General features: G+C 49.0%; 1 protein-coding gene across 1 annotated transcript in view; it reads right to left on the bottom strand.

Moving 5' to 3' along the window:
• Cacna1s (calcium voltage-gated channel subunit alpha1 S) overlaps positions 1-27,604 on the bottom strand; it is a 67,935-nt gene that overhangs the window by 34,326 nt on the left and 6,005 nt on the right. The window contains exons 3-12 of the mRNA XM_031340522.1: positions 17,337-17,476; positions 15,600-15,742; positions 15,318-15,470; positions 12,658-12,863; positions 11,460-11,563; positions 9,711-9,856; positions 8,711-8,792; positions 6,627-6,787; positions 1,924-2,149; positions 856-1,063 (exon numbers count right to left, since the gene is read on the bottom strand). Of these exons, the coding sequence (XP_031196382.1) occupies positions 856-1,063; positions 1,924-2,149; positions 6,627-6,787; positions 8,711-8,792; positions 9,711-9,856; positions 11,460-11,563; positions 12,658-12,863; positions 15,318-15,470; positions 15,600-15,742; positions 17,337-17,476 (1,569 nt within the window). The remainder of the gene's footprint in view (positions 1-855; positions 1,064-1,923; positions 2,150-6,626; positions 6,788-8,710; positions 8,793-9,710; positions 9,857-11,459; positions 11,564-12,657; positions 12,864-15,317; positions 15,471-15,599; positions 15,743-17,336; positions 17,477-27,604) is intronic.

Here is a 27,604-nt window from a genome sequence, read left to right as displayed (position 1 = left end):
GGGCTTGGGGGAGGAGTGAGTGGGCTTGGGGGAGGAGTGAGAGGGCTTGGTGGAGGAGTGAGAGGGATTGGGGGAGGGGCACAGACTGAAGGGTTGCCTGGAATGGTTGGAAAAGTCTTACTAAGCCTCTCCAGGGCCAAGGAGTTTAATCATGGAGCCAGCACTAAGTTCTTAATCCTTAGGCTGAAGTGGACTGCACTCAGCCAGGCCTCTGTTACCCTGCCCTTCAGAGATAGTACCAATGTTAAGTCCCTCAGAAAGCACCGTCCCTGACCAGCCTGTGAGGTAGTGAGTGGGAGAACGGCTGGAGGACTCCATCTATGGGACTGATTCATTGTTCCCTACTGCCCCTGTAGGGCATGGTGGTGATTTGTAAGATACCGGTGACATGAAAGGGGGGGACATTTCCATGCTCCACACTAAGGAAGGTGTTCTGGGAGCCTGTGGCTCTGAAGGTCACTCCCGAATTGCAGCCACGACCCTTTGAGTAGTTTCTGGTAAGCAGGCAGCCCGATGCCTCTACTGTGAGAAGTGGGTCTCAGGTGCCTGCAGCTTTCCTGTCTTGTCTGACTTTGCCCTAGAGATGTGAGCAGCACAACTCTGACTCTTGGTTTACCCAAGTATCTCATCAGCTGCTATAACATTCTGCCATACACCAGAGACTAAAAGAAACCAGACAGACTAGGCATCACTAGGCACAGCTCCAGGGAAAGAGACAAATATAATATTAGAGTGGTCCAAAGTACAGGTGATAGGAGTTCAACCAACAGGTCAGAGAAGGCTTCCTGGCAGAGGTGATGTTTGCCCAGATATTGAAGCGGGATTCTGGAACCTCCCATAACGAGGGCTGCCTACCTGGAAGACACTGATGAGGGCCTGGGGGAAGTTGTCAAAGTTGCTTCGTCGTACTTCCGTGTCTTCAAAGTCATATCTGCCTCCGAAGAGCTGCATGCCCAGCAGGGCGAAAATGATAATGAAAAGAAAGAGCAGCAGCAAGAGGGAAGCGATGGAGCGGATGGAGTTGAGCAGCGAGGCCACCAGGTTGCTCAGTGATGTCCAGTACCTGAGGAAGAGGAGCAGAAGGTAGGGAGTGGGCGGAGCCTTCTCACTGGTGCTGAGACGGGGCGACGGCTCAGGCTGGAGGTGGGCTGGAGGCGATGGCTCAAGACGGGGCATAACAGGAAACGGCTTCCTGTGCCCGAAACACGGGCTTTACGGTGCAAGCCCCTTGCTGAACATCTACCTTAGTTCCCATCCCACACTCCTCAGAAGGCTGAGGGTGAACTTCCATCCTCACCATTAACACGTGTAAAAGACCTGTGTTCATACCAAAGCTGGGCAGATGCTTGAGAACACAGTAGAACCCCTCCATCTGTAATTTCAGGTGCCCGCAGTCGGTGGGAGACAGCGTTACAGCCTAAACATGCAGTACTGTGTTATGTTCTCAGAGAGAAAGACCATAGACACATAAACTGTTGTAAGCTATCATAATTGTAATTTTGTATTGCTGTTAATCGTTTAGGAAAAAGCATGGCATATTTGAAGGTGCAACACGGTCTCAAGCACCCACTGGGGTCTTGGCAAACCCCTGTAGAGGGGAAGAGGCACAAATGAAATCCCGCCTTTATCACCTCTCTCATCTCTCTTGACTCCATCCCTCCTGCATTTCTCTCCCTTTCTGCCTCTTCCTCCCTTCCTCCCTTCACTCTTTCTTTCTCCCTACTCCCCACTACTCCTTCCCTGACCCTGACACGGATGACCATGAGACAGAAGGGGAAATGAATGTCAAGCAAAGTGAGTGGAATTTCTCTTCCCCAGAGGGCAGTCATTGAAAGAGAAAATGGAAGCCTGGGCCAGGCTGAGTCTGTCAGCCCTCATGGCATCAGGCATCAGACCTTCGAGAGCCCAGCTGCCTGTACTCACTTGGTGATCTTGAAGAGCCTCAGGAGGCGGATGCAGCGGAGCACAGAGATGCCCAGGGGCGTCATGGCACCCGACTCCACCAGCAGGATCTCCAGGATGCCGCTGCACACCACGAAGCAGTCGAAGCGGTTGAAGATGGACATGAAGTACTGGCGCAGGCCCAGCCCATACATCTTCATGAGCATTTCGATGGTGAAGAGTGCCAGCAGCACTCGATTGGCGACATCTGAAGAGGGTAGCAGGGTCTGAGCATTGCTCCTTCCCTCTTCCTCCTCCAGGCCTCAGCCCAGGGTCAGCTTCTACCAATACACTCCCTACCTTTCCAAGGCACTGAGTCTTTAATCTTCAAGATTTAGAAAAAGGGCCAGCAATATGTCTCAATAGGATAAAGGTGCTTGCTGCTAAGCATGATATCACACACACACACACACACACACACACACACACTTTATCTATCTATCTATCTATCTGTCTGTCTGTCTGTCTGTCTGTCTGTCTGTCTATCTATCTATCTATCTATCTATCTATCTATCTATCTATCTGACAATAAACACCTTGGGAAAACCTCATGAATTTTGTTCATTAAAATAACCTAAATCTGTATTTCCATATATATATATATTCCAGATTTAGCAGGAAGAAAGTTGTAAAAGTTCATGAAGGTCTGCCCTTTCTCATTAAACACAGTGTCTTTTCCTAGTAGAGAGTGGGCTTCTCTAAAAGCAACATGTTCTTATGAACTTTGCCCAGGCCCATCTGGGACATCCACTAGCAGCATCTTTTGTTTTACTTCTTCCTTTCAAATGGTCTCTTCATATTTGTTTATCCAGCTCCCTCTAAGGTAAATTCCATGATGCCAAACCCAGCAGACACAAACTCTCAAGTACTCATCTTCCCCGCAATTCTACTCATCATCTTCTTGCTCTTTCAAATACTTTCTCCACACCACCATCTTGGCTTCTGTGGTACCACATTCTCAGGGGCTTCCCAGCCTCCCCTGTAGTCTCCTAATTCCCTCTGCACTGCATTCTTTACCAAGTCAGTGGATGCTAGACTTTAGTCATGCACTATCCCCTGAGCTCTCCAACCACAGATCTAATGCTGCTCTTGCTGATGACTCCAATCTTTAACTCTTCAATAGACATATAACCTTATTGTGACCTAGACTCATTTTTCTATTAGCTTCTTTGACACCACCATTAGAACATCTCAGAGGCCTCTGACTCAGTATGTTTGGCACTACAGGGTGGATCAAGTGTGGTCAGTCCACACCTGCCAAAAATACCTGGCAATTGACTATCTTGGCCATCTTAGAAAGTGGAGCCTCTACCATCTATTTGTTTGCTCAGTCTATGAACCCCAAATTCACCTCTTGATGGGTAGAATTCCATTCTCACATGCATTTACTAACACTGCATGATAATGTGTAGCACATTCAAGGGCTGCTCAAGAAGACTGGCTGCAATGAGTGAAAGATTGAATGGGTGCATTCATGCATTGGCATGGCAGATTTGTCTCCTGCTCTTCAAAACCTTGATCTCTAGCTCATTCATTTTAAACTTAGTCTCTTTTGTGGTATTTCATTCAGCCACGTTCCTGCTCAGCTCACTGGAGTTCATCAGACTGATGGATGACTTTTCCTCAGAGTAACCCTGATCCTTATTTGATTTGCATCCCCACCTCCCTGCCCTGGGAGCTCAGCATTGGAGATGCTCTTTCCTCTAGGGATTCATATGCCTTGGCATGAGGACATTCCAAAAAGGCTACTTGTGTTTGCTTCTCTTGGGCTCCTTCAGGATTCTCATTTGTCTTGATTGTTTTTTATGATTCTGTCTTATTAATTCATTGCTGAGTCCTGTGTGGTCTTGGAAGGGATGGTATAACATGGTTCTCACCATGGAACAGAGCCAGAGCCAGCAGGGTGTGGGCCTCCACAAATGTTGAAGATTGCTGGAAGAGAGGCTTGCCAATATATATACCTTGAGTCAATATGTTTTATATATATATATATATATATATATATATATTGTATATCATATATTATATATATATCATATATATTAACATATATACACACACACTGATAATTAGAAACAGCTTCAGGACAGCTCTTTTTTTGTTTGTTTGTTTTTGTTTTTTTGTTTTCAAGACAGGGTTTCTCTGTGTAGCCCTGGCTGTTCTGGAACTAACTCTGTAGACCAGGTTGGCCTCAAACTCAGATATCTGCCTGCCTCTGCCTCCCAAGTGTTGGGACTAAAGGTGTGTGCCACCACCACCCGTCAGGACAGCTCTTAAAGCTGTGGGAAAGAACTCTGAAAATACAAGTTCAAAAATATATAATTTCTTGATGATGCAAAATATAAGGATGCAATATGAATTATATGAAGGGCTTTGCAGACGTGGGAGTGCAAAGGCAGATGTGCTATGAGCCAGCTTATCAGAAAGATACAAAGGTAGGCAGATTCCTGAGTTCAAGGTCAGCCTGGGACAGAGACAGTTCTGGCCCAGGTATGGTGTAATCTCAGGGCAGGATCCCACACAGCTAGTTTATTGTCTGTGCTTACAAAGGTAGGCAGATCTCTGAACTCATTTGCAATTTTTTTTAAAGTGTCTCTTTCCAAAAATCAAGGGGCTGGGATCAGGAAATGCTGATTAGTGGGATAATCAAAAGAGAACCTGGAGTAAATGACTGGATTGATATGCAAATAAAAGACTGGGCCTTAGTCTTTGAGAGCTGAGATAGCTGGAGGAGCTGTCTGGAGATCTCTAGAGAAAACTATCTCAACCAGAACCTAAGATGTCAGCTTGTACCCATGCTTTGACTTCAAGTCATTCTTTTCACTGCTCTCAATCACCCCTTCTCTCAGGAACCCTTTTCTAAGCCAAATCTGGTTCTTGGCAGTTCACTATCCTTGCAGTGTGAAAGGTACTGCACATTGGACCCCACACCTATACATGACATAGGCTGGAGTTTAGTTTCTTATTTATGACATGTTTCCTTTCTCTTGGAACCCCCTGTAGAAAGAACTTCCAAAATCTTTCCCTGTCCCATGCACAATGAGATTTTAGACCTCCTTACATGGAAGTAGCATTTCTGGGCCCTGGCTCTAAACAGGTGGGCTGGCTCTTGTTTCCCACCTTATGTAGACCCAGTGTCCTGTCTCTGGTCCCTGACAGACCCAGTGTCCTGTCTCTGGTCCCTGTATAGGCATGAAAAGCTCAGTTTACACCCCTGGGGATTCAGATCTAGGTCTGCAATGTCTCTGCAAGTGAACTAATGAGCTCCCTACTGTTGCCACCCAGAGACCTTCTTGTTATTACAGTTTGAGTGTGCAATGTCCCCCCAAAGGTTCATGTGTTTGAACTATTTATTGGTCCTCATCTGGCGGTGCTGTTTTGGAAAGTTGTCAAATATTTAAGAGGCAGAGCTTCCCTGGAGGAAGTAGGTCATTGGGGGCAGGCCACGGAGTTTATGACTCCACTTTCTCTCCATTCCTGACTGTAGACACAATGTGACCACCCACTTCATGCTCCTGGCTCCATGCCTTTCCTGTCATAATGGAGGGGATCACTTCTTAATGAGTGAGCCAGAATAACCCTTTCTGGAGTTGTTTTTTAGGTATTTGTCTTAGCAAGGAGAAAATTAACCAATGTATCATTCCTTGAAACATTATTATAACTCATGCCACTTAGGTATTTGCAGTGGGAAGAGTGTCTAGCTATGGAAACTGGATCTTCTTTTTCTTAACTGGTTCTGGGTCACAGTCCAGAGCTCTGCACACAGTGGGACATCCATGCAAGGATGAGGTTGATCCATTCATCCTCTACCAAGGCTGGTCATTCATATCACACAATGTTTATGCTTATGTTTTCACTGGCTTCCCTGTACCCAAAGGTTAAATTCCTAATGCATCATGACAGCATACCAGGAACCTATAAGCACATTACAGTGCCTGCTGTCTATCATGTATGAAGTTCTGTCACTCCCTTATTTCACCAGACTATTCCATGTGTTTGCATGCATTGCATCTTCTGCAGGAATCCCTGACAACCTTTGACCAGGTGGGCTTTAGCTCAATGTCCTTTAGATGTGTGGAGCATCAGCATCTCTTCTTATAGCCTTTCTTTTACTATCTTAGATTTACTCTCTCATTACCTTCCCTGGATGGGGTGGAAACAATTAACTTCTGACCTGTCCTATGACTAAATCTGCTCCTTAAGGTATTGAGCAATGAATTAACTCCATTTATAATTTTTTTCCTGTGTTCTACATGTAGTACTTACTCTCTCTGCATAATTGGTGAAAAATTAGTATATATATGAATTAGTATATACATAGTAGGATTTGAAATTGGATACTTGGAGCTCTCAGTTACTGACAGTCTTATGTGCACTGATATACAATTGAATACTTTGCTAGATGTCTGAGGAAGCAACTGAGAATTGTCCCTATGTTTCATTGGCACTGCCTCAGGTCAGAATGATGCCAAGGGTAAAACAGTGGGCATGCCATCTTGCCTTTTGAAGTCTCTATAGTCTCACTGTAAAAGGAAGGGGTTGGGCCAATGATCCAACACCAGTAGTATATACGTTCTAGAAGGTGACATCAGTCTCATTGACTTCTGCATACCCTGCAGAACCTATGACAAGTTTAAGCTTCGAACCCTGAGTGCTCATTCCTGGTTTTGATCCCTCTGACTCACCTTGCAAATGGGTCAGCCAGAGTGGCTGGTTATGGTGCTCTGAGGCAATAGATAGGGTGTTGAGGGCAACGATCAGGATCACCAGCCAGTAGAAGACCTTGGACTTCACTAGATCATGGCACTTCCAGCGGAAGATGCGATTCCACTGCCGCCAGTGCCGACTGCAGGAGACAGGAGAACAGGCATTCATTACTTTCAGCCACACTCCAGCAGGCATCTCTTCCACTCACTCTCCTTTCTGGGCATGCAAGAGAAAGGAGGGGTGTGGGCCATGGAAGCCAACTTAAACATGGTTTCTTATTAGCCAAGTTTTGCTTTTCAGATGAGAATGATAACAATGTCAGTCTCCCAAGCAATTAAGTGAGACAATGCAGGCAAAAGGCTTAGTGTGGCGGCGTGTGATAAAGACACAGCCCAGGAGTACCACACATTTTAATTTCCACATAAGAACACTGAAGTGCCAATTCTACCCCTTTTTATAGAAAGGTTTACTATTTCAAAGAGAATTTCCAGGTAGGTATATGGTAAAGGTGTTTCCATAGTTGGCCTTTGTGGTGAGTGACCTCATAGCACTCAAGTTTAAGCTCATCTGCACTCGACCCAACAATTCTGCCTGGAATGGTGCATAGTCAACCAGGAGAAGTGGGTTAAATATAAAATGGTGCATCTATACCACGGGATAGCCATGGTATAGATATTATAGCCAAAGTTGTAAGAGCATGTGTGTGTGTGTCTGTTTGTGTGTATGTGTCTGTGTGTGTTCAGGCGAGGGTCTGTGAAAATGCTTAGAACTTAAGCAATCTGTCTGCTCTTCCAGAGAATCCAGTTCAATTCCCAACACCCACATGGTGTATCACAACCATCTATAACTCCAGTTCCAAGGGATCTGATACCCTCTTCTGGCCTCTGTGGTGCACAGACATGCATATAGGCATAGCATCCATACATATTAAATAAATAAATAAATTAAGTCTATGTCTTCATATATGTACATGTACATGCAAGTGTGAAAATTGACCTCAACAAAAAAGTTTAAGAAAAAAAAATCACAAGATAGTATATCTTCATTTACTCTCAACAAATATTCTTCAATAATATCTCCTATGTACTGGGCACAGTTTTAGTCTTCATGTGACAGTAATTAACATGAGTAGCCCTATTAAATAAAAAGAAAAGAGTACAAAATATCCTTGTGTATATGTATGAATGTGTATATATACATGTGTGTGTATGTATGTACATGTGTGGTCAATGTGTATATATGTGGCATGTGTGCATGTGTATGAATGTGTAGGTGTGTGAGAGCACCTAGGGGTGTGTGTGTGCACGTGCGCGCGCGCGCGCGCGCGCGCGCGCGCGCGCGTGTGTGTGTGTGTGTGTGTGTGTGTGTGTGTGTGTGTGTGTGAAAGATGAAAGTGCAGAGCCCAGCAGTGGTGGCGCATGCCTTTAATCCCAACACTTGGGAGGCAGAGGCAGGCGGATTTCTGAGTTCGAGGTCAGCCTGGTCTACAGAGTGAGTTCCAGGACAGCCAGGGCTATATAGAGAAACTCTGTCTCCAAAATCCAAAAAAAAAAAAAAAAAGTGCAGAAAGGATCTTAGTAGACTACACATCTGTTACCATGGTTACTTCTTTGAAGGACAGAAGGGACCTTCATCTTTTCTTTGCTGTTTTTCTCTAATGTTGGATCTTTTAAAAGTTGTGATTGTGTATGGATTTGGAAAAGGACACAGCTTTCCTCCCAAAACAAAGGTAAGAGCTTGGAGCGACGTCTAGCCACTGACTCCTTAGCTAGGGTCACTTCCTTCCTGCAGGCTGCTCCACACTGCAAGCTCCACCCCTCAGAGGGCGGAGCCAAACAGTGCTTGCTCTCTCCAAGGCTCCGTTTTACCTTGCATAGTGTATAAATAGGTCATCGACTCAGGGTCCTCTCTGATTGCACATTCCCTGGGCATCTAGCCACTGCTGAGTTCTCAGAGCAAGAATTGGCCCTGCTTTCTCAAGTAAGCCTTCCTAAGAGCTCAAGAAAGTGCCACGAGGAAAGTAAACTGGATTCTTGCCCCGGGTCCCAGGTCAGGTACTCACATGAATTGGATGATTTTATTCAAGCCCTCGATTTCATACAAGCTCTCTGTGTCCGATCCCCCTTCATCCAAAGACAGCTTGCCTGGGGACAGGACAGATACTACTATAGTGAGCAGTCTTCAGGGCCCCTCGGGAACAGACAAGCTTGGTTAGGCATTGTTGGATAGGACAGCCATGACTGTAGGCTCTTGGTGGAACTGCCTCTTGCTGTGACTTCCCGCAACCCAGATTCTTGTGAATTGGAGGTGCCCACCATCTGCAGGACCTGTGGCCACCTTGGGTAGGCCACCTTGGGTAGGCCACCTTGGGTAGGCCACCTTGGGTAGGCCACCTTGGGTAGGCCACCTTGGGTAGGCCACAGGATGGTTCGGGAAGAGACAGGATGCACTTAGACTCTATCACCTTGAGGTGCGAGGTTTTATACAAGTCATCGGTCTCTGAAAGCAAGCACTATCCCTTCTCACTGGGTCTCTGGGTATGCTGGTGAATTTTATGTAAACTTGACACAGGGCGGAGTCCTCTGAGAGGCGGGAACTCCAATGGATAAAATGCCTCTGTAAGACTGGGCTGTAGGCAAGCTGATAGAGCATTTTCTTAACTAGTGATTGGTGTGGGAGGGCCCAGGTCATGGCAAGTAGGACCATCTCTGGACGGGTGGTGGTGGTTCTGGCTTCTATACGAAGGCAAGCTGAACAGGCCTGTAAGCAGCACCCTCCCATGGTCTCTGCCTCCTGGAACTTTGGGTGAATTAACCCCTTTCCACCCCAAGTTGGTTTTGGTCATGGTATTTCATCACAGCAATAGCGGAACTTTGGGTGAATTAACCCCTTTCCACCCCAAGTTGGTTTTGGTCATGGTGTTTCATCACAGCAATAGTAGTCATAACTAAGACACCAGACCATTGGGGGCTGTGTTGGGGGTTGCCCTCTCCACGGAGTGACTGGGAAGAATGAATCAACATTGAGCAGGGGGGATGTTGGCCATGGCTCTGGACCCCAACCTTCTCTCAAGTCATCCACGTCCATGACCTCGCCCTGTGTGATCCAGCTCATGTAACCACGAAGGTCCTCCTCCAACTGCTGCTTCTCCCGGAGCTTTTGGAAGGTTCCCCTGGACTTAGCCTTCTCTCGCTCCTTGGTGAATTCTCTAAAACAAAACCAGGGGCATAGGGAAGAAGAGGGAAAGGGGTTAGGCCCACTGAGTTTCCTTAGCATAGGGGACACACCTGCATCTGGGTGTCCTTTTCTGGTCTGGGACACTGCCTTTGGGCCAGGGACCCTCAACATTTCCCCTCTCTTCTGTTTGCCCCGCCCCATCTCCTGGCACATCTCTAAAGGACCTGACTCCTCAGCCTCTCATTCTCTCCTTGTGTTTCTCTCTTTGGATCTCAGGGGTGACAGGACAACCCATGGTTTCAACATTATTCCACATTTTCCACAGTTTCTGGGCTTTTAAATTATCCTAAAATGATTTCTGATTACAGACTTAAGCCCTGAGAAAATCCTTTTGGGCGGGCACAAGGGGAAACTGCGGAGTCACCGGTATCAAAGGACCCTAAAGGTGCAAGGCATCCTGGGACCAGAAGAGGGCAGCCCTAGGCCACCAAGCAGAACTCAACACCAGGTCGACACCAAGCAGAGCATGGCCACCAGGTCGGTTGTTACTACTGATCCAAACTCAGGAGGTGTCTGCTTGTAGGACAGTCACCTCGCCCTGGCAGTGTGGAGTCCAGCTGGGTACTCTTGACCATTCTATGCATGAAGTTTTGGGTAGTTCACTGAAGCCCACCCACAGACGGCTCCTCGGAATAGTGTCACAAAGTGCACAAGATAAGAACATGGGATGAGAAAGGAACTGATCATAGAACAAATTCCAACAGAGGAAGGCAGCTGCTTCTCCATTAATAGAAGGATCCTGTTGCAGGTCTGATGGCTATCGCCATTTTGCAAGCAGTAAGGAATGCAAACAGGGGTGCAACAACAGACACGTGACATCATCCCCATTAGGAGAATCCACAGGCACCGCTAATGCCACTGTGGTTAGTCGCCTGCATTCATTATTAAAGGAAACATTTCAGTTAATGCAATAGAAAGTAAAGATGGGTTTCCCCTAGCCGACTTCACAGACTCCTGAGTTCTGTCTACAGGCTGTCTGGGGAGAAGCTCCTGCAATGGGGTGATGTCACTCCAGAAGGCAGCCGAGGCTACAGCTCGCCCTACCACTGTGGCTGGAGTGGATGCCAGCAGCGCCACTCTGCTGAGGACAGCACTCGTTAATGGTGGGGATTTGTGTGCGCTGGACCCTGCTCTAAGTACTTTAAACCCATCTAACTTTCATGACAACCGTAGGAATCCGATCCTGAAACTACTTTTGACAGATAAGACACTGAGGCACCGAGAGGCTAGGGACTTAGGCTGGGGTCTCACAGACACTAAGCAGTAAGCAGTTCAGGGGTCAGATAGACAGTCTGCCTCACGGAAGTGCTTAGCCAGTGCAAGAGTACTGCTTTCTTCGCTGACACGCCCAGGGCTGGAGTCTGGGGCTTACAGGTTCACACAGGCGTGTGGGTGCTGGGAGGAAGGAGGAGGTAAGGAGAGACAGGAAGAAGGCTTGGAGGGAGCTCAAAGGATGCATTTTCTGCCTTCCTAGCTAACTAGGAAGAAGTGTGCCTGGCCCGGCAGGGCTGAGAGATGAGCTGAGGGTTGGATCCACTCCTTCCTCCCCTCCCCCAGCTGCCGTTCTTCCTTACCCACTCAGGACACCCAGCACCAGGTTGAGGATGAAGAAGGAGCCCAGCAGAATGAGGGTGACAAAGTAGATCCAGGGCCACTCATTCCCGATGGCATCGTTGACCTAGAACAGACAAAAGTGTGAGTCCAGTATTCTGGCCTAAAGGATAATTCCTGTCTGCCATTCTGTCTGTCCAAGCGTTGACTGTACACCTGGCTCAGGCTAGGCATATCCATTGTCCATCCTGTCAAGGGCCTCTGTATCCTGCCTCTCAGACCCCATCTTCAGTCAGTTTCTTTACAGCAAAACCTTTTCAAAGTGACAATCCTCTGACCCTGCTGGAGTGTCCTGACATCTCTGGGTGCTTTCTCATGTCTCTAGTGAAGATTTGCTACGTGCTCTCCTCCTAGACTTGTAGCAGAGGCAAAATGGCACGTGTGACATTCCTTTGACGTGTTTAATCATCTGTTTCCCTAACGTGAGCCTGCGAGAAATGTTCACACTAATCCTTTATATTTGCAAAGCATTTGACAGTTTTACAATCCCCCCAAACCCATCAGAGGCAGCACCACGTTGTTCTCAAGAGTTCTGAACTGGAGTCACACGGGTGAGTGAGAACTCAGTTCTTGGCTCAGCGACTCATTAGATTCATGGACACAGTTAGGTGATCTCTCTGAGCCTTGACTTCCTCACCTGTGAAATGGGACCGATGCTGTTTGTTGTTGGAGCATTAAATAAGAAACGCAACAGAGCTAAAAAAATAAATAAATAAAAATACCTAACAAGGAATTTGTTCCAATAAGAAGCTTCTGCAATGGTGATTCCACACCAGCAGCCCTGCCAGTTTCCTCCCTAGTTCTATGATGTAAGTGGTACTATCTTTAGAGACGGGGAGAGTGATGTTTAGTAATACTTACCTAAGAAAGCCATCTTGCCCATTGGCAAAGAGAAAGACCTCAAGGGCTTCTCATCCCTCAAGTGTCCAAGACACAGAACACTAGTAAAGAACCACTGAAATGCTAGAGAAAATCCAGGCATTGAGACTAGAACTCATGGAGCTCCTAGCATCCATCCCTCATCCCCTTCTTGGGTCTTGTAGACTCTCGTGGAGCTTGCCCCAGGGAATACTAGGCAATGGCAGGGCTTCCAAGGCCTTTCTTCCTGCTAGGGCTGCTAAGCCTATAGAAGGGAGGGATGCTTTGGGAGCCCAGACTCACCCAGTACAGGACGTCAGTCCACCCCTCCATGGAGATACATTGGTACACGGTGAGCATAGAGAAGCCAAAGTTGTCAAAGTGGGTGATGCCATGGTTGGGTCCTGGCCAGCCTCCTCGGCACTCACTACCGTTGATGGTGCAGGGGCGCCCGGAGCCAGTTCTAGCACAGGGTGATGGTTTCTCATTCTCTACTGTGGCCACAATATCTGGAGGCAAAAGGATGTAGCATTAGACAAGAGGACAGTGACTGGAGACAAGCTGATCAAGGACCATTTGAAAGAACCGAGTAACAGAGATGAAGAAGGACCTTGGGACCGAGACTGGTAGTCGGCACCTTCAGGTGGCAGCAGCTATGTTTTGGGAGATCTCAAACAAGGTTGGAAGGACTACTCCAAAGATGAACTGTCCCTTGAAGCTCAACTCATGCTGCAGGAACAACCAGAGGGGTCTCTGTACCTTCTGAGACAAGAGGAGGCCATTGTCCAGCTGGGGTGGGCTGGGGACAGAGGATCCTGACATGGGGTTTAGTCTGGGGAGTGAATGGGGAGCTCTTCCAGCACCACTAGGGATGAGCTATGCAAGTCACGGATCACACAGGGCCAGGTCTACCTTCTAGGGATGATGCTATCAGGCTTTGGATAGTACCTCTCTGTGTTCCCCCAAGGAGTCTTTATTTTCTCTAAAACTCCGCCCCTGCCGTGTGTGTGTGTGTGTGTGTGTGTGTGTGTGTGTGTGTGTGTGTGTGTGCGTGCGCACTGCTGCATGAGCAGGTGAAGGTCAAAGGTCCACATCAGGTGTCTTCTTCAATTGCCCTCCACTTTATTTTTTGAGGCAGGGTCTCTGGCTGAACACAGAGACCACTGGTTTGGCTAGGCTGTCTGTCCAGCAAGCCCCCAGGATCTGCCCATCTCCATCTCACTACTGGGGTTATAGGTCTACCATGTACTACTACTGCACCTGTTTTTTTACTATTAGTACTGGGGACCCAAACTCAGGTCCTCATGCTTGGATAATAAGCACTTCACCCACCTGACTATGTCCCCAGCCACTCAAATGAGCAATTTTGATAATACTCTGGAGCACCTTTATCTTAAGATGTTTTACAGCCTCCTACCATGTTCTGAGATGAGGTTACCCTTGGAACACAGTATCCCCTGCCTTCCCACACTTAGGATGTCAGCTCATAGCTCTAAGGGTGGGTGGGTGGGTGGGGGACAGTGACAGTCAGCTTGGGGTCCCTGGCTCTCTGAAGCTGGTGCCTCTGATCTGAGAGGGGCATTTAAATGTTGCTTCTCAGCACTTGTTAATGGCTTAGCACCTCCAACTCTGTCCCCAAGTTCATGCTAGACGGTCCCTGCCATTGGCCCAACAGTGCTGACATAGAATGCAGAAGGTCAGGGCAATGGAAGACGCCAGTGTTGGTTACAGGGTGTGAACAGTTCTGACAATGGAAGAGGTTCCTGAGGGAGAGGACTAGGAAGCTGCCAGCTGAAGCCATGTCAGAGTCTACTCTTAGAAGCTAGGTTTGACCCTGCGTGGACTGACTCTTGTTGCCCGTGGGACTGAGGAAGCTAGCAGCCTCTTCCCAAGAGGAAGTGAGCACAGGGGCTGCTCAGGTGGCTCCACAGTCTGAGACAGACAGAGGACCCGACCTCTGTCTGTGTCATCCTCTCTACACTGAAGACCCTGGAGTAGGCCAAGCTCAGAAGTTTCCAAGAATTCATCCGTAAAGTAGCAAGGCTCAGGGCAAGAGCTCAGAGAACCTTCTGAGTCATCTGCCTCCTCAGAACTCTCTTCACAGCGATGCTAAGATGTTGCTGGATGCTTGGCCCCCCATTCTCATGATGGAGAGTGGAGTCGCACAGCAGTCACATGACGCGTGGTGTGGCAACAGCCGCCTCTGCAGAGCAGATGTGAGCTCCAGCCTTACCAAAAACATCTCATAGCGCCACTCTTCTCACTAAGGGGATCTTGTTTAGAAGAAAGTCATTGGTTTTTTTACAAAAAAAAAAAAAAAAAAAAAAAAAAAAGCTCCCATTTTCATGTCATCAGCTTATTGTTTCTCTTAGAAATGAATGGATATCATTACATTTGATCCAGTTTCCATATGACTATCAGACCTATACAGACCATGCTCTTCCGGTCTTTGTTGCTGTGTGAAGATGTGAAGGGGCCCTAAAGCCAGAAAGGTGAGAACTGTTGCTTTAGGAAAGCTTCCTAGGACTCTGTGTGGGCCTCAGTGGGGGCTGCTTATGATCCCCACAGACCTCCCCTCTGAGCCTCATTCAGTACATATGCTGCGGGCCTGATTTGGGAGACGGTTCCGACCCAAGTAAACTATGGCCACAAGGAAAGTATGAAGAGACGTCCAGGCTCATCCCAGGTTTGTGCTTCAATCCACAACTGATCCAGGGAGCCTGGAACGTACCGAATTGTATAGGTGGGGTGGAGCAAGCTGAGGCCAAAGCCGGCCTCTCAGGCCTGGTCCTGGTGGAGGTGGAGCCGTCTCTACTTCCACTCTCATAAGTCCTGGAGATGACTCCAAGGTGCATTGGTGGGGAGGGGAGATGGCCTTGACCCTGAGCTTCTTTACTAGCTGTGACGGTCCCATTCAGAGTTGAAGTGGGACCTCTACTCCTCCATAGGCCTACATGGCTCACCTGTCCCGATGAAGTAGCAAGTCTTGTGCATCTTGCCCTTGAAGAGCTCCAGCCCAATGATGGCGTAGATGATGACCATGAAGAGGACGAGCAGGGCAATGTGGAACAGGGGGAGCATGGCCTTGAAGATGGAGTTGAGGACTACCTGAAGGCCTGCGGCAAACAGCAAGGGTGAAAGAGTCATTCGTCTTCCTTGTCTCACAGCCTTCCCCCTATAAACAGTTGGACACCCATGTCAGAAGGGGCAAAGGAGGGCTTGGGAGAAGAGACACTGTCACCCACTGGGCACCCCTGACACCAGCCGCAGGGGTCTGAGCACGCGAAAAGCTCGCAGGGCCTTCACATCCAAGCCGGCTCCTTTGCTGCTCAAGGGGGCCGTGTTAGTTTGAATGATGTTAACTTGTTCCAGAATCGCAGTGAAGACCCTGGAGGGGGAAAGAGGCAGAGAAGAGGGATCAGTGGTCAGATGAGACAGAGCCCCAGTGCTCTGGGACCTTGTGTCCCACCATGTGTCCCACCAGGAGGGTAGGGAGCTAATGTAGCTCTCCCAACTGTCAGTGCTAAAGAATTGTGTCTAACACAGGTTTCTGAAGCCAAGTTCAGCTTTGAGCTATTGGTGATAAATGGTACTGAGTACTGAAAGGGAGGCTTCAGATGGAGATGCAAGCACGCCATAGGCACGGTCCCTGGCCCTAAGTCAGAGTGCATAACAGGAAGCTGCAGGATGGCCCTTAACTCATTTGGTGACCCAGGCAGGGACTGGGGATGGGGGAGGGGGCGGTGGACAGAGGGAGTTCTCTGCTAGGCTCTTCCTAGGACTGGCCTCCCTCCTAAACACCGGATGTACTCCTGTTCTCCTCCTCCCTGCTAGGAGCTTCAAAGCCCATTCAACTCTCTTCTAGGAACATCTCCAATGACCCCGAGTTCATTGGGGGAGAACAATGATGCTCTGTGAAACCACGATGCTGCTCTCTGATGCTCTATTCATCTGCATCACTTCCAGCCAGAGTACCTCACAAGGACCACGCTGAGTGTGAGAATGCTTCAGTCTTCCCTGCTATGGTGAGAGGAGCGCTGAGGGACCCGGTAGATAAATGATGTCATTGGGCTGAAGGATAGTGTGGTTAACGGTTAACTGTGCAGCCTTTGGAGCAAAGGATGCTCTGATTCGCATCCTGCTCACTCTGTGACATTGGGCAAGTTGCTCAGTTCTCTGTATCTTACTCTCTCCATCCATGGGATGGGAGGCAATGGAAGAGATGTCAAAGACTGTTATATGTAAAACACATACTAAGTCCTCAATACGTGCAGCTGTTATAGTTAGGTATTGATTAATAAAACAAGAATGTCATAGGCTACCAAAAATTCATTTCCTGAAATTCTGACACCCAGTAACTCAGAATGTAACCCTGAGTGACAAAGAGCTATTAAAATGAGATTATCAAGGAGGGCTATGATCCTTGGGTATGCTTATTATAATGGGAAATCTGGATGTATACAAGGGTACATGCTCATAGACAGACCACATAAAGACACAGTGAAAAGGTGGCCACCTACAACCAAGGAGAGAGACCTGAGGACATCAGGCCTGCCAACACCAGATTTTTAACTTTTGGACATTTGCAACCAATCTCCATTGTGTGAGCGGCCTGCCTGCAGAGTCTATGACCATCCTAGTTCACTAACGCAGGCTAGTATATGTCCATATTTGTGTATATAGTCTATGTCTGTGGAACCAATGTACAAGTGGCAAAGGTGACCAATGGAGCTACTCACATGTCCTCTTGCATGTGGTGGGGGAAGATGAGGGCACTTAGGGGGTCTGGGCGGTGATTCTGTTTGTGACCTGCAGGCAGGTATTGGGGTCACCCGTTTATTTCCCACCAACATTAACTACAGCCCAGGATGGTTAGCACAATGCTGAGGTCTCATCTTGCCTCTAGGCTGCTGGTACTGCCTGTGAGCAGAGCTCTCAGGGCGAATCTGTCTCTGACCCCCAACCCCCCAGACAGCTCCTACCCTAGAAAGACAATGATGAAGTCCAGCACGTTCCAGCCACTGCGCAGGTAAGCATCCTGATGGAATAGGAAGCCGTAAGCTATAATCTTCATGGCAGCCTCAATGGAGAAGACGATGAGGAAGAAGTACTCCAGTTTCTCCTGGAGGGGAGAAGGTGGTGGCAAACGTGGTCACACCTTCCCTCTGCACACTCCCACTGCCCCCTCACTCTAGCCTTGATCTGCCCTCCAGCCACCAGCTTCTCCTACTCCTAGATGCTCCCCCACCCTGACAGCTCCCTACTCCCTTCAACAACTCACTCATAAGCGGTCCCCTTAACAAGGCCTTCCCTGGCAACCAAGTGCAGTTTAAGCCACATCCAACCTTTCGGCTCTTCTTCCGAGCTTCGAGTTGTCTTCACATCTGGCTAAAGTGCCACATATATACTTCTATTGTGCTCTTTAACTCCTTTCTCACCAGAATATAAACTCCACAACGGGATGGAATTTCTGCCCATTCTCCTCCCTCACCCCCAGCTTCCAGGACCTTGAATTGAATGAATGAATGAATGATCCTCTGCTAGCTACTCGACACAAGCTAGAATCATCTGGGGAAAGGGACTCTCAATTAGGAAAATGCATGACAGACTGACAGTCTTATCAGGCATTTTCTTGGCGAACATGGGAGGGCTCAGCCCCACTGTGGGTGGTGCCAGCTGTGAGCAGGTGGAACTGAGATGGGTAAGATAGTGGGCTGAACGAGCCATGAGGGGCAAGCCAATCAACAGTGTTCCTCCATGGCTTCCTGCCTCCAGGATCCCACTCTAAGCTCAGAGTCCTTCAGGGATGGAGTGCCATCTAACAGTTGTAAGATGAAGGAGAAACCCTTCTTTCTCCAAGTTTCTTTTGGGGATAGTATTTTCTCACAGCAATAGAAACTCAACTAAGACAGACCCCAGGTGAATTCCAGTGTGAATATCTTCTGTCTTCTACCATCCAGTGGACTAACGATAGAAAGTAGGGTGGACTTAGCACCCCAGATGACCCTCTCTTGATAATCAGGGTCCTTGACTCTTGTTCATTTTTCTAGTATCTCCTTTTTCACACCCACTACAGCTGACTACAGGCAGCTACATCCAGGCAAGGGAATGAGAAAACGGAGTCCCCTGTGTAAGAGGGTGCCCTGTTGGTGAGGGGCCAAGGTTTCTGCCTCACTCTGAAGATGGCCTTGCTGAGTCTTCCATACCCTGCTATGTAGCCTGATCCTCTGGGTCACCCTGAGCCTGTCCAGGTCACCCTTTCCCTACTCAGGGCCCAGGCAAGAGCTATTTCTAACTGAGAAAACAGTTCCCTCCTGGCTGGGCTCCAGGCTCAAATGGCTTCTCTTGCAGCCATCTGAGTCCAATAGCCCTGTTTCTCCAGGCTCCTCATACAATCTTAGCCCCCTGATGGAGCATCAGGGGATATACCCTTGCAGCAGGTGGCTTAACTAGTGCATAGAAAGTTGTTTTTAACAAGAATGGGTCTGTACTCCTATCACCATCACTAGCCCTATAACCATCTCCCACCAGTCCCCAGTCCCAGTCAAGCACCTCAGGACTAGGGAGGGCCTCTCTAGGAGCCCTTCGGAGGCCCCTTTTATTATGATTCACGTTCCTTAATTGTGGTCACAGCCAGATGGGGAACCTGGCCACCCCAGGAACGACTTGAAAGAAGTGGAAGGAGAAACAGAGGCATATGTGAGCTAGACCTGTTCTTTTTAATCTTGCCCCCAACTGCTCCTCAGTTTGTAATCCCAAAGCTTTCCCCTTCCAAAAATATAGTGTACAATTGAAAGGCACCTCCATACCGGTCCGTTAACAGGGCTGTTGCTAGGGCCCAGGTTGAGTATCATGAGGTAGAGGGATTATAGGACAAATCTTGCCTTTAGACAAGAGAGTTGTCAGGGGCAGTCCATCTATCATCCCCACTGAGAGGAAAAGGGTGAAGACACTGTGGAGGGTTCCCTGAAAATCAACTGGGGGGTCTACTCTCTGTGTAATAAGCATCTAAGAATCAGGCCCATCTCTCATGGGGAAGGTACATGTAAGGAGAGGGAAGTTAAGTCAGCATGTAAAATTTCAGGCTGATTCAACCCCCAGGGGACAGACAGGAGAAGTTTTGTTGAGGGAAGGGAAAACAGGACTCAAAATAGTTGTGGTGCTCACAGGCCGGGCAGTTGGCCACGTACACCAGAGAGCTGCCTGCACCTGCTCCCGTCTGTCTGTCTGTCTCTTGGCCACAGAGCAAGCTTGTAGGGACTGTGGGCCTCAGGTGGGAGTCACTTGGGATTCATAGCCCATCAGCTCCAAGACCCAACCCTCTCTGTTTCCCACTCCACAACCTAATCCTGGAGTGAACACAACATGATCCTTGCTGTGTAGACATGGACCAGAGATATTTCCATTCTTGCTCCAGAGGGATCGTGTTGTCAGTGTTACATTGTGCTGGCCCCACGCCTCTCTGGAGGCCCACAGAGGAACAAGGGCTATTCAGTCCCCGGGATAATTATTATTAAGCTTGAGACTAAACCCCTGGGCATGGGCTGGCCAGCATCCTGTAATCAGAGTCATACCCTCTCCAAAGCATTCCCCTCATTGTGTGTGGGAGAGTCTGCTATCAGTCGTGAAAGGCAGGAGACACACGGCGTACATTTTCACCAGCTGTTTCTTTACTCAAGTTCCTCTAGGAACCTCTGTTTCCTTATGTGTAAAACTGAGCTAATTCAGGGTTGGTTTAGAGCACCGGCTGTTCTTCCAAAGGACTCCAGTTCAATACCTAGCACCCCATATGGTGGCTTACAAGCACCTATAACTCCAGTTCCAGGGAATCTAATGCCCTCTTCTGGCCTCTGCGGGCACTGTACACACATATATACATGCAGGTTAAACATCCATACATGTAAAATAAAATAATTTTAAAAACTGATCTAATTGACCACCCACCTCCAAAGATCTGTCCTGGAAATTAAGTGACACCCTGTAAGAAGGGGACCGGCGGGTCACAGGTCATCTACATGCCTGGTTCGTTGTGGAGGGGTCTTTCTGCTCACACCATGCCATCCACGGCCCTTTCTTGACATTCACAGAGCTGCTGGGCAGGGCTACATCAGGGCATGGTTCTGTTCAATCTGGAACTCCACGTTTGAGCCTCAACCTCTCTTCCTTGAACAGGCTCTTCTTCCTAAGTCCCTGCCTTGGCCAATCGTGTCCATTTACTCAAGGCAGGGGTCTTTCTGGCGTTGGGCCCCACCAGATGCAGACATTTCTGTTGCTCACACCTGATTTGTCCATCTCATCTCCGTTGGAGCTGCTCCTGCCTGCGGAGCAGCCTGCTCACCCTCCCTGATCTGCAGTCACTTGCTCCCTTCCCTGCTCTCCTAGTCCTGCTCTACCCTGGCCACTTCAACTACTCCTGGTTTCCTACAGCGATGTAGTTTATCAGAGGAAACCTCAGAGTAGGTGGTCCCTTACAAATGACTCCTCTGGCCTCGACTGCTGACCTCACCATTGTCCCACAGGTACCCTGGCCTGCCAAGCGGAACGATTTTCAGATTCTCTGTATACCTTAAATTCTGAGCCTTCGCTTACCTATGATCATAAGATTTCTCTGACTGCCTCCCAGGAGAATCTGCCTGAGGTGTCCTCTGTATTGCCTGTGACCCTGTTTGCTTTCCAGTGCCTCTGCTGAATTGCAGCCTCCTAGGGCCCATGTCATTGTTCTCTGTGTACTGACCGTAGGAGCTCAAATGTCTTTGGCCCCAGGAACAGATGAGAGGGAACACTGCCTGTTAGGAACAGGATTTGAGTAAGATGCTAGGGTCCCTCATAAGAAGGCTTCTCGGGGTGAGTTCTAGGGAACAGGAAAGGCAGGGTTCGAAGATTGCATACTTCTACCAGTACTGGGCTAGCTCCCCACACCCAACACCCAATTGAAAGAAGTTTGGGCTCAGGGTTTAGACCCTTGCCATCCCTTCTTCCTGGAATGCTGTTCCTGGGGCTCACTGTCTTCTTTCTGTCTGGCCCTAGCTTGTGACTGGTCTCTGCTGGATTAACATCCCTATTTCCTAACTCCTAGCTGATGACATCACTTTGGTTTTGTTCTTTGTTTTTTGTTTTTTGTTTTGTTTGCTTGTTTGTTTGTTTTGTTTGAGACAGGGTTTCTCTGTCTGCCCTGGCTGTCCTGGAACTCACTCTGTAGACCAGGCTGCCCTCAAACTCAGAAATCCTCCTGCCTCTTCCCCCCCAAGTGCTAGGATTAAAGACGTGCGCCACCACTGCCCAGCTTGTTTTGTTTTGTTTTTTTTAAGCAGACATCAAGACTTAATTTGCCAGCTACCTGTTTAGCCACTTAACTGTCCCCTGACATGAATATAGGGCCTGTTTGCTCAGTTTCCTGTGGTGTCCCCTGCATCTGGAAAGGTGCCTGCCACATGTGTTTTTGGACAGTATAAGGCCCTTCTGCCTAAGAGACAAAGTTTGGGCTCGAGCAGGCCTGCAAATGACTGCTACCACTGAGGCAAGATGGGATCAACGGGCTTTGAGGAAGCTTTGCGAAAAGCCCATGGCAGCGCTCAGCTTCTCAGTGCCAGCGGGTGACAACTGTGGGTTTTCAGGCACACAGCAAGTCCCATGTGGCACAAGCGGAGTGACGTCACATCACGTAGCAGAGCAGATTAGAAGTTATGAGCAACAAACAGACTCTGATATCAAGGGATAATCTTTGATCCTGGGTCAGACTCTTTGCCTTCCTGAGCTCTTGGGAAGACCAGGGAGCTGCTTGCGATGGCTCCATCACCAGGTACCAAACGAAAGCCTCTAATGGAGCCTTAGGGGGGGGGGCTTCACTTGATGTGTAAATCTGAGCACAGGCCTTGCATCTGTGCCATGCTGTGCTAGAGCCAGGCCTTACCAAAGTCCTGGGCCGAAAGAGCAAGGCTCTCCATGACATCATTTACAACTGCCTCTGTCCTCATCGTCCAGTGACTCCCACCCAGGCGTGCCTGGGGCCTTGAGGGAAGATGATGGCAGTTGGCCAGACTCCTCTGCAAAGGGACTTGCCCAGTATAGTCTCCCTGTCTGGGCCACACTGCCAGCTGTCCCCATCTGTTCTTCCCTTGCCCCACCTGAAGCACCGTGGTCTGGTCTACACTCCCGTCTGAGGGTCTTCTGTGTCCCCCATGCAGGGTTCTGGAGTCGACAGACTTCTCTGAAAGAACTCCAGTGGAGCTTTCCAGGGAGATGCTAAGGTGTAGCATCAGGTGTAGAGGACTCCTTCCTCAGGGGGGCAAGCATAGGATCTGCACAAACACGAAGCTTAGAGGAGCCAGAGGTGCTAGACGCAGGGCTCACTCGCTGGGGCCTGTTTGCGTCATGGAGGCCAAAGAAATTATTACATGGGAATTTGGTGTCAGGTAGAACTTAGGCTGGGGGTACAGCAGGGGTCAGTGGGGTGTCCCCACACATCCCTTTACACCTAGGCTCTCCAAGCTAGTACTTGGGGAGTAGGCCTGATGGGAACAACACAAGACACCTCTATAATGGTAATGGCTGCCTGTCTCCTGGCTTCACCTTCTTTCTTGCATCTGGGAGTAGATATCAGGGGTGCCCTATTATTGTTGGAGAAGTCTGTGGCATGGGATGAGAGGCCCATAGGGTGGGGTTCACAATGGCAAAGGTCTGAAGGCCCTAGGGCTCCTGAAAGTGGGGTCTATCTATTCAGTTTTGCTCTGGTTCCTGCCCCCAATAAAAGTACCGAATGTCCATGATCCCTGTGACCTTAGTATTGGAAAAGGCACAACTCAGAATGTTCAGGGGACCAGGGGGAGGGGAGGGTCACAATCACCAAGAACAGTTGCAGCCAGTGCTTTCTGTACTCCAGGCTCAGGGGAGCGATGGAGTAGGCGCAGAACTCAAATGGAGGGTCCCAAGTGAGCTCACAGGGAAAGAAGACAGTGTGAACTGGGGCTAGGTCCTGATGCGGTTGCCATAGTTTCCTATATGAGAGAAACAAGATATGTTCTTGCTTTCCTCCCCCCGCCCCAGGAAGAAGAGAGGCAAAGAGAGGTTCTGCTGGGGCCCTGGGTTCTTGCCTCCCCCTGTCCCTTGTCAAGACGTCTCTGGTGAGCCAGCCTGCTGGGCTGCTGCTCAGCCACCCTGTCCACTGATATCTGGTCCTGGAATCTCCCTGACCCCTTATTCTGGAGGCTATGGACAATGACCAGTTGAGAGATGAGGGAAGTTGCTATCTTTAACCTGATGAACCCTCGCTCAAGTGGCCATGACCTGGATGGGTCACTCATGTCAGTCTCCATGGGAGGGCGTGTCTTTATCCTCCTCCACACTAGCTTCTTCAGGTCAAATGGGCAAATATGTTGGGACCATGTAGCTATGGAGATGGGGCTGAGTGACAGGAGGGGAGGTAAGGAAATCGGCAGGCTTAATCTATAAGGGCTGGGGACGAGACTGTCTTGGGTGATAAAGAAAATAATAACGAAGCCTGTTGAGCAGCACTCACATGCCAGGACCTGTTCTAACCACACACATACACCAGATCTTCAGGAATGGAAGCCCTGCACAGTAAGCACCTTCGCACACTACAGATGAGTAAGCCAAAGCACAGAGGGGGATGTGCTGCTCTCTGGAATCACACAGCCAAGTGACAGAGCTGAAGCATGTGTGCAGAGAGTCTACGTGGGGACTCCACAGTCTCAACCACCTTGCCACAGTGGAGAGGGAGAGACATCCGCATGCATTTGTGGGATCCTGCCCACAACTGTACATTGTCCCTGCAGGCCTGGGCACTGTAGGACTTTGGCTGAGAGCTATCAGGGCTGGAAGGGCAGAGGAGGGAAGGAATGAACTCATTGCATAATTCCTATGTACCAGGCTATGCGTGAGGTCACTTCACAGAGATCCAACAGTTCTGAAAGGGGAGGGACCGGCCCCTGCTCACAGGAGGGGCAATGGAGGCTGAAGTTAGAGATGTGCTAACAAAGGTGCGGGCTTGTCTGACTTGAAAGCTCTTTGGTTTCCCCCTAATGTCCCCGGAAAGGCTGCAGAGCGTGACACATACCAGGGACTCGCCCAAGGCTTTATTGTTCAGTCCCATCTGCTGCGCTGGTGGGAGGGAGACAGAATTGGCAGGGAACAGTGTCCAGAAAGGGACCTGAGCCCTTACCATGGAGAGAGGGTAAGCTCTGGGGTGGGGCAAATGCCAGGAATCTGTTTTATTTTCACTGTTCCTTATTGGGAGCTCTCTTACACATCAACATCAGGAGCTTGGTGTCTGTCGAAGGTCCCTCTGTTCCTCAGAGTAGGTGACCGAGCCAAGTAACCTGGTCACTAGATCCCCAGATTGTTCTAGAACAACCTGGTTCTGACCCTCTGAAAGCAAGGCCAGAGCAGAGCCCTACCGAAGGCCCAGCTTCCCCAGAGGGTGAAGCAGAGTGGGCCACTGGTTGCAGGCATCAGCTGGATGTTCTGGCCCTATAAAAAGGCAAATGCCCCGGCTGCCAGGGGCTTAGCCTCCAGCCAGCGGAGGACGCTGGGTGGCAACCTGAACCCCAGGAATGTGGCAGAGGCCTGGAGTGTCCTAGGATGGCGTAGGGTTGGCTGCTCTGGAGCGGAGAAGGGACTGAATGGGTGGCAGTCTGGAGAGAAACTCACAGAGTCCATGTGGGAGGCAAAATCTCCTATGATTGTTAGGAAAGGCCATCCAGAACTTAGAAGCAGGGTGCCAGACCATTGTAATGTCAAGGTGGAATTTTACTAAATTCTAACATTCGTTATTTTGTTTGTTTAGTTAGTTATTGGAGGAAGATGAGTGTGTCGTTGTATGATTGTAGAGATCAGAGGACAGCTTGTGGGAATTGATTCTCTCCTTTCACCATGTGGGCTGTGGACATCTGACTTGGGGCATCAGGCCTGGAAGCAGGCACCCCTACTCACTGAGCCATCTGGCCAGACCCACAATGGAATATTTTATAAGTTATTTAACTGTCTAAGACAGGGTCTCTCAATCTCAGCCCTAACTGACAGTGGGGTCAGATATAATTATGGCTGTCCTGTTACCATGCGTACATGTATACCCGTATATGCGTCTGTTCCTCTATTCCATGGTTCTAGACATTGCAAATGTCCCTTGATAGACAGGAACACTCCTTTTGTCCCTCCTTTGGAAACCACTGCCTTGAGGGGCGTTCCCATGTCTCATTCTCACTACTGGGTCCTGAGAGATGGGCTATGTAGAGACATAGCCCACGGGGTTAGCTTTCTTGCCCATACATAGGCTGTGGATAAGCCACTAGTCCTATTGTATCCTTTCTCCGTGGTCATTAACCATCTTCCTCCAGTTCTCTGTGAACTAGCCTCACCCTCCTGTTCATTCTCCCGAGTGGGTTCAACTCTGACACATGCTCTTTCTCAATCAGTTACGGTTCACTCTGGGAATGTCATACTTTGACCTGGAATTGCTTTGACAGAAGAGATTATAGCAAAAGCAATTTGCTTATAATTGGTAATTAAGGACTCTGATCACCATGGATGGTTCTCATGGGTCCTCTAAGGTCAGCCAAAAATACAGTCATGGTCCTCTCAAAAAGTGCCTTTGAAGCCAGGCCAGGGAGAGCCCCCTTTCAAAGCTTGGGTTTGGGGCAAGACAGGAGGGTTTGGGGCTGCACCAGCCACAGCCCCCATCCCCACCCTGTGCCGAGACACAGCAAGGTTCTCTCCTGGGTAAGCCAGTCTTGGAGGCTAGACTGGACACTTCAAGCATCTTCTCTGGCCTGAGCAACAGTTTCACAGTCAGGAGAAGCAGGATTAGAGTGAGAGGCCAGAGCTCTGATTGCTTCCTCCTCTACCCTCTCTCTTCCAGTGCTGACTGGTCTGCAAAGGGCACAGGCATGGTCGGGAGCCAGCTGGGGCAGGTGGTGATCCGGCCTCTTTGTATCTAACTGAGATGATGCTAACTGTGTCATCTATGTATATATGTGTCTATATATGTCTATATGAACTATACTGTAGAGAATGGAGCCTTCTGCAAACACTCAGGGTTACTGTCACCCACGAGGGAGTTTGGTCAGACACACTGGATAGAGTGGAGCCCTCCACAAACACTCCCTGTTGCTGTTGCCCAGGATGATGATGGGGAACCAGGAAGGTTGGTTGGACACACTGGGGCCTCAAAGAGAAATGAAGGGATAAAGTGAACAAGTACAGATTTATTTCCCCCATCACCAGGGATCGAGCCTAGGACCTGATGGATGCTGGTCAAGCATATAATCATTGAACTACATTCCCTCAATGGAAGGAAGGATTTTTTTTTAATCTCACATAATTATTTGGCAAAGCCACTGGGGATTATATCCTTGGATTCTAGAATAACCTAAGGATCTAGTGGTCAGGGGCTGCCTGGCTGGGTCACCCATTCTGAGGAACATGGAGACCCTCAACATGAAGCTCCTAATGTTGATGTACAGGTGTTACAGCCCAGAAGATCTTCATTCACACAGAAACCTCTCTCAAGTACGCCAGGCTATTCCACCATAAGCAAGGATGCTTAGGGAATGCGGAGATCATACATTATGTCTAAGAGCACATCTCCATGGAGGGATTAGGACTCAAGAGTATCCATTCTAGTCCAGAACCATTGCCCCAACCACCATGCTATCCTGCTCCTCCAACGTGGCTGGTTTTAGAACCCACATCCCCATCCATCACTGGGTCATACGGCTTCCTAGGACACAATACCAACAGTTTGGCCCTCATATTGCTACCTCTTGATCTATTGTGTATTCCCATAATTCCTTGCCCTCTTCTGCTTGGGAAGGACCTGTGGCTCCCCTGCTGATGTACAATAGGCAGAACCAGAAGGGTATTACAGGCCCAGATACAGGTCCGGTACTCTCATGTAATGCTAGAGAAGAGAGGGGGAGTGGGAGAGAATTTGCAGGGGATTGGAGGGGACAACCACAGCCATGGCATGGTCTAACACTCAGACTTGGCTTGTGCAAGGCTCTAACAGGAAGCCATTTTTTCCTGCTCCCCATCCTAGCCGGTCTGACACATGCCACGGCAGGAGGAGACCTTTGTCACCAAATACTCTGCCTTGCAAAACCAATTGTCCAAGGTGTAGACACGGGCACCTGTAACCCAAATGGTTGATTTTGAACTTACCTTACTCCCCAAGCTGCCTTTCTGAGCGACACTGCCACCTGTCTGTCCCCTGCTTTGAAACCCCAGCACCTTTTTT

Source organism: Mastomys coucha, unplaced genomic scaffold (assembly GCF_008632895.1).
Source record: "Mastomys coucha isolate ucsf_1 unplaced genomic scaffold, UCSF_Mcou_1 pScaffold1, whole genome shotgun sequence".
NCBI lineage: Eukaryota > Metazoa > Chordata > Mammalia > Rodentia > Muridae > Mastomys > Mastomys coucha.
The sequence above is the reverse complement of the archived record's forward strand: the minus strand, read 5'-3'. Positions and strand labels throughout refer to the sequence as shown.